This window comes from Oryzias melastigma, linkage group LG24 (assembly GCF_002922805.2).
Source record: "Oryzias melastigma strain HK-1 linkage group LG24, ASM292280v2, whole genome shotgun sequence".
Taxonomy (NCBI): Eukaryota; Metazoa; Chordata; class Actinopteri; order Beloniformes; family Adrianichthyidae; genus Oryzias; species Oryzias melastigma.
In genome coordinates this window covers 18,754,983-18,769,321 of record NC_050535.1, presented here as the reverse complement: position 1 = coordinate 18,769,321, position 14,339 = coordinate 18,754,983, and the positions used below count along the sequence as shown (strand labels likewise).

Sequence of the window (14,339 nt, the reverse complement as noted above, 5' to 3'; positions counted from 1 at the left end):
CTGGTGGTCAGGGCGTCTGCCTGAGGGGGAGGAGCTTCTTCAGCGAAAGCTTCAGGGGATTCCAGGATTTGACTCTTTTCAGGAACTCGTTTATGTTTTTATAAGTTGTGAATTTTTGATTTATTTTTCTCTTTCTGGTGTTTCTTCTTTTTTAAGGTGTTAAAGTGTGAAATCTCATTTGCTGGTAAATCATTCCATTGCACATCGTTTACTTTTCTTCCAGTGCAATGTTGTTTTTCTTTGTGGGGAATCTTGTTTAATATTATTGATCTGAAATGTAAATATTCCATTGCGGCGGATGAGCCGTTTGACATTTCTATGAAAATCTTGAGCTTATGGATAAAGTGATATAAATGAGCAGTTTTAATAAACTATATTTGTTACAATTCTCTGGTGAATAAAACAGATTTTAATATGACGGCTGCTGCTGTGGTTCTTCATCTGGATCAGAAACTGAAGCTGCAGATTAAAACTTTGAAGTTCTTTTGACTTTCTTTAAATTTTATGTTATACAATTTTTTTTTTTATTGCTAAAAAAAGATCAAGAATCTTAAAGTATTAAAACCCATAAACAGGATTGCAGAGTTTATTATAAATCATTTACTTTACAAAGTAAGACAGTTTTTGCTCCCAAATAGTTTCTTCTTTTCCATTAGTGAGCCTCGGCTCAGTGAGACGGGACCACAGCGCCCCTTAGTGGCTCAGAGAGGAACTACACGTGACAGACAGGAGGTCTGATGCTCGCCTGCGGCGGCCGCTTCACCAGCAGGCCGCACGAACTCTGGTAGGCGAGGCGGTCTCCCCTGACCTCGAGAGTTTCTTTAGAACGTCTTTAAATAAAAACAGTTAAGAAATCTACAAACCAGCAGATCCTAGAAATGATGTTGATCCTGACGTTAAAAAAACTCTAAAGATAAAAAAGGAAAAAGTCTTTAGAGGATCAAACGGAGCCGAAATGAAGAGAAGAGACTTTATCAGAGTTCAGACGGTCCTGTTGGTGTGTGCTTGTGAGAGTCACATGGCGGCGGCGGTCATCCGGCGCGGGTCAGCAGCTCCTGAGCCCACGTCTTGATGGCGGAGGTGGTGTGCTGCAGCAGCTGCCATGTTGAATTGGTGAAGGACACGGCGTGGTCCTGCAGGCACGACACGGACACCTCCCCACTGTGAACACACAGGAGAACCTCTTCACGTTTCTGTGCATCAGGTGATGCATTCAGGGACTGTGAGACAACAGAGCGTCTGGATGAGAAGCAAACACGTTTCTAGCTAAACACTGACTTGCAGGAGTCCTGCAGGCCGCTCCACGCTCGCTGCAGCAGCTCCAACACGAACGCCGCCGCCGGCAGCACGACGTTCTGCTGGATGTAGAGCAGCAGCTCCCTGATGTACGCCAGCAGCTGGAACACGCCGTCGGGGGTGTTGGTGTTCACCTGAAGGTCAAAGCATCAGCAGGATGAGAACGGCGGGACGCGGAGCGGGTGCAGCGACGGGTGGGCGGAGGCTTACCCAGTCGATGGCGAGCGGCGCCGTCTCTCTGAGCCACAGGAGCAGCTGGGAGGCTTTCTCAGAGACGAGCACGCCGGCCGCTCGACTCTGTTCTGCCGCCTGACGGATGATCGGACCCAGAACCCGAACGCACTCTGAGTAATAGTGAGGAGTGTTCTTCTCCAGCCAGCTGCAGGAGCAGACAAACGGTTACCATGGAAACCAGTCTGAGGGAATGTGATCATCTTCACTCTGGAGCCAAAGTGACAGAAATTCAACATATTTTGGTTTTCATGGCCTGAACTCCCAGCAGTCGTACCTGAAGCCCTGCTTGGAGTAGACGGTCACTTTGCTCCAGGCCTGCTGGGACACGGCGGTGACTCCGGAGCTCTGCAGATACTTGGCCGTGCTGGACCCTGTAACACCACAGCGGGAGGGGGGGGGGTCACCCTGAGGCTCACGGGAGGTGCTGCGGAGGGGGGTGTGGGAGGCGGGGCTGACCTGCGACGGAGCCGTTGGAGCGGATGTCGTGGGCGACGAAGCCGGCGGCGAACACGGACAGAACCAGCAGCAGCTTCAGCCACGGGAAACTGTTTCCACGCATCTTCACCTGCAGACTCTGATGCAGGAACCACAACAACAACAACTCAGTTCTAAAGTTACCAAGAGAGGATTTCATTTACAGGTAGAATTTAAAATGTTAACTTAGAAAATGATGAAAAACACAAATTCTGGATTCGATTTGAGTTTCTAGTTAAAAATGAAGAAAAAAACTATTTTAAGGAGCTTTCACACCGAACGCATTTCCCACGCCACATTTGCCCCGCCCCTCTTTCTCCGCGCGGCAAATCTGTCAAAAAATGTTTTTCTGACGTTGCGGCCGCATGTGGGAGGAGCCAACAGCAACATTTGACGTTGAGGAATACGATTTTTTGACTGTTCTTATAAATTAGAGCTCCTGCAGACCGGTGGCCCGCCCCTTATTCATCCACGCCGGCGTGAAAGCACCCCACACTCCCAATGAATGGAAGACACATAGATCAGATTTATTTATTGTGAGGAGTTCTACAAAAATCTACAAAAAGGGAAATCCTTCAGAGATTTCCTTGTTATCGAGGCTTTTATCTCACTCTGGGAGTGTGTCTGGATGACAGCCGCTTCCACGGTGTCTCTGTGACTCTGTGTCTGAGTTTGTCCTGCATTAACCTGAAAGGAGTGGGGGGGTAGGGTCTTTTTTTATTATTGTCTTGAGGAAAACAAGTAAATATTACAGTTCAGGAGACCCGGGTGGGCTGTCTCTCCCCCGGCGTACTGATTGAGCTACGCTGAAGTCTGGGGGTGCGACTGCAGTCAGAGAATCGCCGCGGTGCGACAGAACTAAAGCGTTCGTATTAGATTAGTATTTTACAAGCTGATCATGCGTCACGTGCCTAAAGAGGAGTTCCTGATTGGTAGATGCGACGCAGAGACCTGTCAAACTTCAGATAATTTTGGCTGCGTCGCCCGATTCGCGCATTTTCACTCAAATTGAGCTGCTAGTAGACCTTCACGCCGCGCCCGTCGCTTAAATCGCGCGCTGGACTTCAGACGTCACGTCTGTACCATTGACTGAACATTAAAACTGACCGCCTCCAACACACGAATCACATTTGGGGTGAATGCACCTTAACACCTGAGGCGTCATCGGCGACGCTTAAACACAAAATCTTTAACGATAATTCCAGTAGATTGTGAAGGAGAACAGCGACTCGTTGAGAAAAATCTTGAATCAGACAAAACAGCTAGCATGTAGCTGAAATTTTAGCTAGACTCAAATAGCCTAAAAAACCTTAATAAATGCCAAAACAATCCATAAGGCTAGCAGAAAGTCATTATAACTTTTAACTTTACTACACTCTGACTCCATATAGTACAAAGTAGCGACTAATCGACAATTAAATTAGTTGTTGACTATTTAAATAGTCGATTAGTGGTCTAATCGTGACAGCCCTCGTCTCAATAGTTACTCCTGGTGATGATTCTTATCCCTCGTTTCTATAATATCAATATGGAGTTTACTGATATCTTGTTGGCATCTTTCCAAAGTTTTGTCATTTCTAAGTGAATTTAAAAACTCCTGTTAGAATCTGGACCTGAAGCCAGGCAGACGTTTTCTCCTCACCTGACACATCTTGTTGCACTCCTGCAGCTCCTCAGTCTCCACCGTGTCCTTCATCTCCTCGTTGGTGACCCGGAAGGATCGGATCGTTTCTTCCAGGTTTTTCTGCAGCTGCAAATCAAAAACAAAGACTCTGAGGATGAGGACGCAGCAGAAGAGCAGCATCCGTCGTCAGGGCTGGTCTGTGAGCCGGACCTTTGGTGGCAGGACGTTCCAGGACTTCATTAAGTGGTTCAGCAGCAGACTGTGGAGGAGACGACCCAAACCCATCAGAACATCTGTCAGAACCTGTAAGCTGATGGATGGGAGGCGGCCTCACCTGGACTGCGGTAGGTGTTTGGTGTAGAGCTGTCTCCACACCCCCAGACTCTGCACGTCCACAGACAGACACTCCGTCATGCTGCTGAGCAGCTGCAAACACAAACACATCTTTGAGTCCGGGCGCCGTTCTAAACGGATCACACAACGCGGCGGTCAGCTGACCTCTCTCTTCATGTCGTCCGGACAGCTGGGCGTGGCTCTGGACAGGAAGGAGGGCAGGTATGTGTGTAGGGTGTTCTCGGGCTTGGCTCCAAACGCCAGGACCTTCAGTCTGGGATACAAGCGCCTCAGCTGCTCCTGCAAACTGTTTACAGACACGGATGATGAATCTGGACCCGTCTGGTGCTGCAGGATTCTGATAAGAACCGTATTCCTCTAGAAATCTGAGCTTTGAGCTAAAAATGAACAATAAAAAAACAAAGTCCTCTCATGAAAACATCACTGTTGCCATGGGTACGGTTACCTCGGTGACAGAGAGTTCTTTGGCATGAAAGCGAAATCCAGCAGGGGGAAAAACTCCTTAGGACCCATGATGCCGAATCCCTTGGACAGGTTAGCGTGAAGTCTGGAACACAACCAAACGGTCTAAACGAACCTGAACGCAGCTCTAATGAAGAAACACAACACTAAAGTTCAAACACTTCAGTTACTGGTTGGAGTCTCAAGATCATTCTCATTCCCTCGTCAGAAAACGGATCGTTTCTTTATGGTAGAAGACTGACGGAATAAATCTACATATGAAGCTGGTCCAACATGTGTGGGAGGGGCAGAGTACCAGCTGTAGCATTTACAGCTAAAACGATGAGAGCTTCTAATGCAGATCAGTCTCTAAGGGTCCGTTCACAGCCAACATGATCATTCCTGTCAAAGTTAACGCAATGTTCAGATGCAGTGAGGAAATCCTACAGCGCTGAGGGGCTTCTGGTCACACGGAAGATGGCGCCACAAACCATTTCTAGCCAGAAGCAGAAATTTTGCAACTTTAGCTGTTTGTGTAAGCGGAGGTTTCCTAAACTTTATGAAACCCTTTCAAAAATGATATTTTAAAACCTTTTCAGAACTATCAGCTCTTAAGCCTTTAAATGTGAATAAACTGTAACTGGCTCAGTCTAACAGGAAGTTATTAAAGTGGGTCACAGAGACAGAAGTACCGCTGAAAGCGTCCATCATTCAGAAGCAAACATGGAGACATAATTACAGAGGCTTTAGTACATGTGACAAAGTCAAGGCCCGAGGGCCGGATCCGGCCCTCCAGATCATTTATTTTATTGTTATTAATGGTCCGATGTTATCTTTCGCTCATTTCTAACTTGTATAATTTTAACAAAAAACATTTTCATGGAGAGTAAAATGCTGAAAGTTATTTAAGGTTTAAGTTGATTTATTCTAAAAAAATATCACTGCCTTTTTATTATTCATAATTATGTTAAAAATTTACAGTTTAAAAGTTTTAAAAATCTGTGCATTATGCTAGCTTGTTGGGCCATTTTGGAGTTTAGCTAATATTTCAGCTACATGCTAGCTGTTTTGGTGAATTTAGGCTTTTATTTTTAATTTTTTGGGCTGTTTTGGAGTTTAGCTAATATTTACACGCTACCTGTTTTGATTAAATTTAGTCTTTTTATGTTTTTTTAGGCTAATTTGTCAATTGGTTAGATTTTTAGCTGGCTATCAGCTTTAGCGTTTTCGTCTATCAGCTTCAGCATTTTCAGCGATTAACTTCAGAGCTTCTGCCATCAGCATTTTTAGCAAGCAGCTTCAGCATTTACTGCATTTCCAGCTATTAATTTCAGCATCTTCAGCTATCAGCACTAGCATCTTCAGTGGCCCAATTCATCTTACAGCATTCACACTAGCATTGTCACAGGTAATGTTATATATCTAGTTCATAATTATGTTAAAAAATTACAGTTTTATGTTCTACAAATGTAACTTCTACTGACATGCCTCTTTCTGGAAAATAAAGAATTTAAGGAAAAAAAATAAAAATTACGGTTTAAAATTTAAAAAATATAGTTTTAGAGTGTTCAATGAATGTTTATCCTGTTTGGCCCGAGACCTAAGGTGTGTTTTCTCCCCTTGTGCGATTGAGTTTGACACCCCTGATTTAGTAGAAGCTGCAGTTCAAAGATTTCATTACTAGACTCAAAGGTTAAGGGTCAAAGTCTCTTCCACTGAAAGGGTTCATTTACAAGCCAGTAGAATGAGAGGAGGAGTAAAGAGCAAAAACAAAAGGAGGGCCGGAGAGGAGACTCACAGCAGGAGTCGGTCCAAGTAGGCGATGGCGTATGAAGACAAAGACTTCACTCCCAGAACAGGAAGCATGATCCCCAGCCAGACTGCAGCAGAAAACAGAAAAGGAACTTTGGAGATTTTGACATGTACAGGGGCTAACAAGAATAACCTGGATTCAATTATTCATTTCTTTCAGTTTCTTCCTTTTCTTTGACACAAACTCGACTGTGAATCATGGTTTTATAAATAAAGCTACAGATTTATCGACATGTTGACGCAGCGCTGAAAGAAAGGAAACAAAAGCAGCGTCTTTGTGTCTATTTTGAATCCTATATCTGATGGTTTTGACATCAGACAAATGTGCTGCAGAGGAATCAGATCAAAGTCCTGTCTGCACAGAGAAGTCTCATGTTCTCAGATAACAAGGTGGATATTTTTAAGTGCTGCACAGCGTTGTTTTTGTGTTCTTCAGAGCGGAGTTTATTACATCATCTGTCCCGCACAGACCAGCAGAGGACACGCTGAAGCGCTCCTCCAGAGCTCTTGAGAAAGTGGGATTAAAGTTGGACTTTTACCCAGGAGGCCCTGACTGAGGTCGTAGAAGCCGGCCTGACCCAGAGCCCACATGATGGTCAAACATTTGACGGGTCGATTGTGGACGCTCCGCAGCAGCTCCAGATACTGCAGAGGAAGCACAGACGGGCGTTAGCGCCGGCCCTACAGCCACGAACGCGCCTGCAGGCCGCATTCTCACCTCAGGCAGATTCTGGGTGGCGACTCTGGGTTTGTCCTGCAGGATGGCCTGAATGCAAACTCTGAAACCATGCAGAGGCTCTCCTGGAGACAGAGGAGCTTTTAGAGAACATGGCAGCGTGATGACGGGAAGGGCGGGAGGACCGCCTACCTGACTGTCTGTCCAGCTCCCTGAGCATCGAGTACACACAGTGGTCGAAGAAATCCGGCAGGTTGTTGCTGCAACGCCCAATAAGGTTTTTGATAATCGCCCGCAGCTCCTTCCCCGTAAGGCAGTATGGGTAATCTGGGGAGAAAATAATCTGACATTAGTTTAAAGTTAAGATTTAAAGGCTAATCTCTACTTTTGATAAGTTCTAAGAACTTAAAGCAGTGCTTGGACTGACCATAAGGGAAGCTGCTGAGCGTGGGCTCGCTGTCGGGGGCGGCCAGGTGGTGGTTGAGGTATCCTGCCAGGTCTTTGACCCAAACTGACGGGTTATCGGGGAACAGAGTCTGACTGCGAGCCAGCTGCTGCTTCAGATCTGCGATATCCAGCTGTGAGGAGAACAGAGGCGCATCAGGAACGGCACGCCGACACGCTTCAGCACGACTAGAGAGTCACGTCTGAACACGGTTCTGAGGGTTACTGTCAATGAAACAAACTAGTTCAGCATTGAGCTTCTTTGGGCATCACTGCAGCTCCTTCACTAATGTTTAACCTTTTAAAATGTACCTTCAAGCTTTAAATGATATTTAGCTGAAGTTCATGTTTAAAATGTATATTCATCATTTACTAACCCACATGTCCCAGCAACAGGCCACTCCCCCTCAGAGAGGAAGTAATGTATGACACAGTTTGATTCACTCAATGAGGTTAATATCACTAGAGATGACACGCAGGATTTTTACTACATTTTTACTACAAGATACGTAAAGAGCAACGCCATATTGGACTGGTATAAAATCAATGAGATATGGTTTAGCAGAACCAGTAAAATGACCATAAAATGATGAATTTTGCTCAGATTTTAAAAATGAAAAAACTCTGATCATCAGATAAATAATTCTCACGTTATGGTAACAATGTGTAACAAATGAACGACATTTTAAACTTTTTATAAATAAATAGGTTATTATACAGGAAACTCAATGCATTCCTGATGCATGGTTGTGATTTTATTCTAATCTGCACACAGACTGAGATTTACACAAACTGCTAGACTCTTCAGTTTGTGTTCATAAATGGATCGGTGGGTAGCAGACATCGCCGCAGACCGCTAGCGCCTGTTTTATAAAGGCCGGTCCCCACCCGGATCAGCGTAACACTGTCTGACTGAGAACAGTACAACTCGGTCGACAGCTGCGGCGGACCCGCTGGAGTGGAGACTCCCGCTCTACAAGTGGATCCACCCAGCCTTGATCAGAAGGACTCGGGTACCGATGCAATAGCAGGCAGACGGTCTTCCGGTCCACCTGCCGCACGGGGACTCTTCCCTCTTCACTACTGAGGAAATCCTGGTTAGATTATTTTTCTCCATTTAGTAATCTGATTACCAGCAGGTCGTCTGGTCTGATCTGAGGTCTAACACACATACAAATACCACCATCATCCTACGTAACACTAAAAGATCGACGGTCCTGCCAGAAAACATGGAAATAGCTACCATTGACTTTGAATAGATGACAAGATCAGTCTAAACGTTCATTATTCAGAGTAAACTCACTCAGATCTTGTTCAAATGTTTTCTAGAAGTTCTCCTTTATCAGCTGACAGCAATAATTTACTAGTGAAAAGTCACATTCTAGTTTCTCCAGATCTGTTTGTATAATTGTAACACAGCAGTAAACAGACATCTGTACCATTCCAATATCCAACAAGCTAGGATGCCATCTATACTGATATACCTCAATGGATTCATTTACACTAACTGGCCACTTTGTTAGGCACACCTGCCTAACTGTTGTTTAACACAAATTTCTAATCAGCCAATCACATGGCAGCAACTGAATACATTTATACATCTACATATGGTCATGACGTGATTGTTGGTGCCAGACGTACTGGTCTGAGTGATTCAGAAACTGATGATCTAATGGGATTTTCACCCACAACCCTCTCTTGGGTTTACAGAGAATGGTTAGAAAAAGAGAAAATATCCAGTGAGCAGCAGTTCTGTGGGTGGAAATGTCTAGTTTATGTCAGAGGTCAGAGGTGAATGTCTAGACTGGTTCCCGCTAATAGAAAGACGACAGTAACTCAAATAACCACTGGATACAATCGATGTCTACAGAAGATCATCTCTGAACGAACACGTCCAACCTTGATGCAGATAAACGATACCAGCTGAAGAACACAGCAGGTATAACTCCTTTTTGTAAGTATTTAGCTGTTTTTTTCTTTTTTTAAGGAATGAAACAAATATTTCCTGAAAAAGTCCTTCATGAAGAAGCACTCACAGCTTTGAAGGCTTCCTCCAGAGTTTTACAGGCTGCAGGGGGGGTCGTATTGCTTGCCGGTTTCTTGGGGGGTTTATTTGACGAGGGTTTCTTGCTCTGGGGCTCGGCCGCTGGGGGAACCTGCTCCTTGTTGTGCTTCTTTCCGGTCTTTTCGAAGCTACCGTACAAGGTCTCTGCCATCTTGATAGGCGCTGAAAAACACAGCAGCAGAAGAAAGAGGAGGAGGAGTTTTAAAGCAGTGGCCTAAAGCAAAACACATGACTCAAACCTCTTGGGTTTTAGTGAAACTTTCTCTCTAACCCTCTTTCACAAAGTTGGACTTGTCTTCCGTTTGCTCTTTACTCACACTTTCATCCCTCTCTTTTCTGATTGCATAATAAGAGACTTTAATAGGAGTCAGAAAACATCCCAAGTGAAGCTCATTTTTCACCACAGGATTACAAAGCTTATCTAACTGTAAAAAAACCTTTTTGCAGTTCTTTAAAACTAAATTTAAAAAACATAAGAATAAAACAAAAAAAATGGAAGAAGTGAACAAACAGAAATTGTTGCCTCCTCTATGTCAATGTGAGAGGGAAAAAAAATCTTCCTGTATAGTTGGGTAAATTCATCTATTACCTCCTTTATTATTAATGTTAATCAATAAAACCATACTTCCTAAAATATAGTAATATCTATACAAACAATCTTTGTAGTTTGCATTTGAAATCTTTACATACATTATGTTTTATTTGATTTGGACATTTTTTAAGTGAAGTTTAGTCAGAACTCGCTATGAACAAAGAGGCATTACACAAAACAGCTGTTTGTCCTCACACAGGTTAGAAAGCAGCAACTAAAACCATCACTTTTGATTAAATCAGAGCTGCTTTCACTCAGCGCACGACGAGAGGAACACAGAAAATGTCAAGCAACAACCTTCATGATCAGCAGACAGAGTCAGAGAATCCTCCGAGTTTGTAGAAAATAAAATTACTTTGTTGTATTTTGTGTTTACATCTTTTGAATCACTGAAGACTAAATTCACCCAAATTTCAAGTCCTGAAAACTGTGAGAAAAAAAATCTGAGAACATCAGCTGATTTGTTACTTTTTAGTAAACAAACATAATGTTTTAACATATCCATTTCCTGTCAGGGACAGTAAAGTAAATCTGAAATTTGAATTGGAATAATCAGGAGCAAAAAGTACTTTAAACCAACGACTAAGCTGTTTCAACGCTTAGAAAAAACGTTACTCAAACAAATCACCTGAACAATCAAAAAATAATGTCAATTCATTATTAGAACCAAAATGATGATTAAAATTAACTTTTTTTCTATTAAGATCAAGTTCTTATATTGTCTATCATAGTGAAAATATTGACAGGTTTAAGTTCTCGACTCATTTTTGACTCAAAACTACAAACCGGAGCTAAAAATACTCTGTCAAAAAAAGAGAATAGAGAAAAATTCAGAATGACTACATTTCACAAAATACAATAACATTTTGAACTTGAGTTAAGGGCCCAGTATCACAGCCAAAATCCAACCGATTTGATTATACATGTATATATGTTTTCACATTTTAATAGAAACCTGCTCTGGTATACTGTGCATTCTGTGATTTTCACATTTAGAACCAAGAGTTCCTACATTAAAAATAGACTTTTATTTTGACAAATCAATTTATATTTCTAAGAAACTAAGTGATTCAACCTAGTCCTACTTATATCAACTATAAAAAATATCTTTACACCACTTTTCTTCTTCCTCAATTAAATCAAAGGGAATACAGAACATTATTTTAAGCTGTTTTTGTTCTTTTAAATCAAAAATCTTTTATTTTTCCATTTATCTGATAAAAAAAATAAAGGACAAAGATCACATATGGACAAACACAACCCTCGATTTCTTCACTATGTTAAAGATTTATTATTGATCTGTTATGTAATAATTTCTTTGTGTTTTGAAAAATGTTATGAATAAAGTTTTGCCGGTTTGAATTAAAAAATATTTCGGAGGGGGGTTCTGGGGTAGCCACGTATCTCTGACGTTTTTCCCATTTATGCTTGTTTCGTAACAAGAACAATAAAAAAAGCCTGGTGGTGATTCCTCCACTTGTGATTGATAAATATCTAATTTCCAGGTTAAATTAATCGATTTCCTCTCCAAATTTCAGCCTAAATCAGGACAAACGTGAAAGTTTAGGGATGATGTTGACATCAAAGCTGCTAAACTTAAAGCGATATCGGCTTAAGCTAGCTAGTTAGCATCGCGAGAACATATAAATTGAGCGAGAGTTTGGTCTTTATTTTCCTCCACTTAGCTTTTAAATAAATATTATTTGAAATTTTAACTAAATCAAAAATAACCAAATAGACACATTGATGTAAAATGGTCGATAAGTGATAGTTAGCCGTAGCAGCTGGTCAGCTCCGCACCACCAACTAGCTGATTATTAGCTAACATTTTTGGACCTTTTGCTTTCGAAATAGTGGATTTAAACTAAAGGTTAGAGGTTAACGGACACAGCAGGCCAACCTGACTTTCGCCGGTCCGCCTCCTGGTTCGACTCCCCCAGGGCTTTCCTCCCCCCGCTGCCAGCTCTCTTCTCTCCTCCGGAGTTGCTACTTTTCTTTCCTTTCTTCACCACCTCCCACTTCCCCGCGGAGCCCTCGTTCGACGCCATCTCTTTCAGGTCCAGACGCGTTCGGCGGTTCGGTGTCCGTGACTTCCTGGCGTCGTGGAGCTCAGAAACACGACGGACGGATGCGAGGATGCCCACGGGTTCCTCGGGTTTAACCGTTCGCGTGCCACGTCTCGTGCGTGCCTGACACACGTCAGAACTGTCCGTTTTCCCCCAATGACAGTTGAGAAGTAGATTGATGGCGCTATACCGCCACCTAGCGGCCTGGAGGTCAAAACATCAATCATGACTTACCAGATTTTCTCAAATGTCTTTTACCAGAGCTCCGAAATGTTTACTCAAGCAAGAGTAATGTTACTTCAGGATAATATTAATACAAATTTAAATAAATCTCCAACTGGACAGAATGAGTGTACCAGTGTCTTAGTATAAATAAAACAATGGAATAGTTTCACAACTATTGCAGGAAATGTTCTATAAATTAATGTAACTGAGTGGAAGTAACTTCCTGTATTCGACAACCCTTGGTGATCAAACTTTTTTCCAGTGATGCACCTCCCGAGAAAAAGCCTTTGAGCACTTTGAGCAGCTCATCAAGCTGCAACATCAAAAATCAGCTGCAAAACAACAAGAAAAACGATTTAATATATATATATATATATATATATATATATATATATATATATATATATATATATATATTGTGGCAATGAAGAAAAGGAGACTTCTTTCTCTTTAGAACATGGAACTTTATTCTCTCATGTACCAACAGAATAAATAAAGGCAGGCAAATCCATCCATCCATTTTCTTGACCGCTTCTTCCCTTTCGGGGTTGCGGGGTGCCGGTGCCTAACCCGGCTACTGAAGGGCGAAGGCGGGGTTCACCCTGGACAGGTCACCAGTCTGTCTCAGGGCCTCAATCACACACACATTCACTCCCACATTCACACCTAGGGGCAATTTAGAGTCACCAATTAACCTATGAAACATGTTTTTGGACAGTGGGAGGAAGCCGGAGTCCCCGGTGAAAACCCACACATGCACGGGGAGAACATGCAAACTCCACACAGAAAGGTCCCAGCCGGGTCTGGCAGGAGGACGTCTGCATCGAGGGACTCCACCCAGCACCACATTGTCACCTGTCGACACAAACGCAGGTTTAAGCCACTCCACTGTCACTAGGTCTCTGCGTCCGTCAGGGGCGGAATGGGACAACTTTTCAGCCCAACAGTTTACAGTGTTTCTCAGTCGCTTTGGTGCATTTCTCAGAACACTACTAACATTTGCACAGCAGTTAGTGCATTTCTCAAAACAATTAGTGCAAACTGCAAAACGTCGTGGATAGCCTGCAAAAGCACGTCACATGCTCAAAATTGATCATCCATTCCTCAAAAGCAAGTATTCATGTCAATGGAACTGTCAGTGCCATCAAAATGAAAAGTCTTGACACCATCTTTATGAACAAGACAGTCAAATGGATTTGTCATGTTTTCACTATGACAGTTTATAATTTCAGTGTTTTCCATTGCAAAAATATTTGGTGACACCTGAAAATGATCAAGACGGCACTATGGCCTACTTGTACAGACATCTGAAATGTGCAGTAAAGTCACTGTAGATGTTGAACATAAAATCACCCTTTTGGTAGAGCTGTGAACATATACAGCACATGTAACAGTACAGTAAATGCACTAAAGTGAATTATTGAACTGACAGTAGTTCTTCCAGTATTGGGTTGCACCCTTCAACCAGCCTCCTCCATGGTGAGGCTGTGATTGACAACATGGTCCACAATTGTAGCCCTTATTTCATTAGGAATCCGTCTATATCTCCCTCTTCTCCCCTTCCCCTTCCTCCCCGCATCCTCACCCCTCTTCCACGATGCTGACCTTCCATTTTGTGTCACAGAAGTGTAGAAATGGTACACACTAGCTCCTGCGCAGTTTATATATGCTTGCTAATTGAGGATTCACAGGATTTATCCATAATTGACAGTACAGAATTTGCTTGACAGATGGCTAATATTTGACATTTGATAACTAGTTCAACAATTTTGTGTGTAATGACTCAAGCAATGAAAGTAAGACTATTAGTTTTACTGAGAACGACTATTCAGCATCCATAAGTATAATTAATTTTGACTGACATGACATAAGCAACTGGAAATGTCAAAAAACAGCAGAGAAATGTATGAATGCAACTGATTCATGTCCAAAATCATTTGCAGTTTGCTCAGAGAGAGGAGAAATTGCTACTATGATGAGCACAAATGACTAAGTGTTGTGGAGGTTGAACTAATAGTTATGAGAATTTCAATTCT

The 14,339-nt window shown here is 42.7% G+C and overlaps 1 protein-coding gene across 1 annotated transcript; it reads right to left on the bottom strand.

Moving 5' to 3' along the window:
• Window positions 1–570: 570 nt before the first annotated feature.
• Window positions 571–12,241, bottom strand: tmem214 (transmembrane protein 214). Its single transcript, XM_024290773.2, has 17 exons — window positions 11,913–12,241; window positions 9,392–9,582; window positions 7,339–7,489; window positions 7,104–7,238; window positions 6,954–7,036; window positions 6,775–6,880; window positions 6,222–6,303; window positions 4,428–4,529; window positions 4,127–4,268; window positions 3,963–4,054; window positions 3,839–3,887; window positions 3,647–3,754; window positions 1,987–2,104; window positions 1,805–1,901; window positions 1,507–1,675; window positions 1,279–1,430; window positions 571–1,161 (listed from the first exon to the last, which is right to left on the bottom strand). The coding sequence occupies exons 1-17, from the start codon at window positions 12,058–12,060 to the stop codon at window positions 1,032–1,034; spliced, it is 2,055 nt and encodes a 684-aa protein (XP_024146541.1). The 5' UTR covers window positions 12,061–12,241; the 3' UTR covers window positions 571–1,031.
• Window positions 12,242–14,339: the final 2,098 nt, after the last annotated feature.

Excerpts from the sequence above, each read along its gene's own strand:
- tmem214 (XM_024290773.2), bottom strand. The coding sequence starts at position 12,060 with ATGGCGTCGAACGAGGGCTCCGCGGGGAAGTGGGAGGTGGTGAAGAAA. Across the intron at positions 6,304-6,774 it reads CCTCAGTCAGGGCCTCCTGG|TCTGGCTGGGGATCATGCTT; the intron begins GTAAAAGTCCAA and ends TTTCTGCTGCAG. Across the intron at positions 3,888-3,962 it reads AAACACCTACCGCAGTCCAG|TCTGCTGCTGAACCACTTAA; the intron begins GTGAGGCCGCCT and ends TCTCCTCCACAG.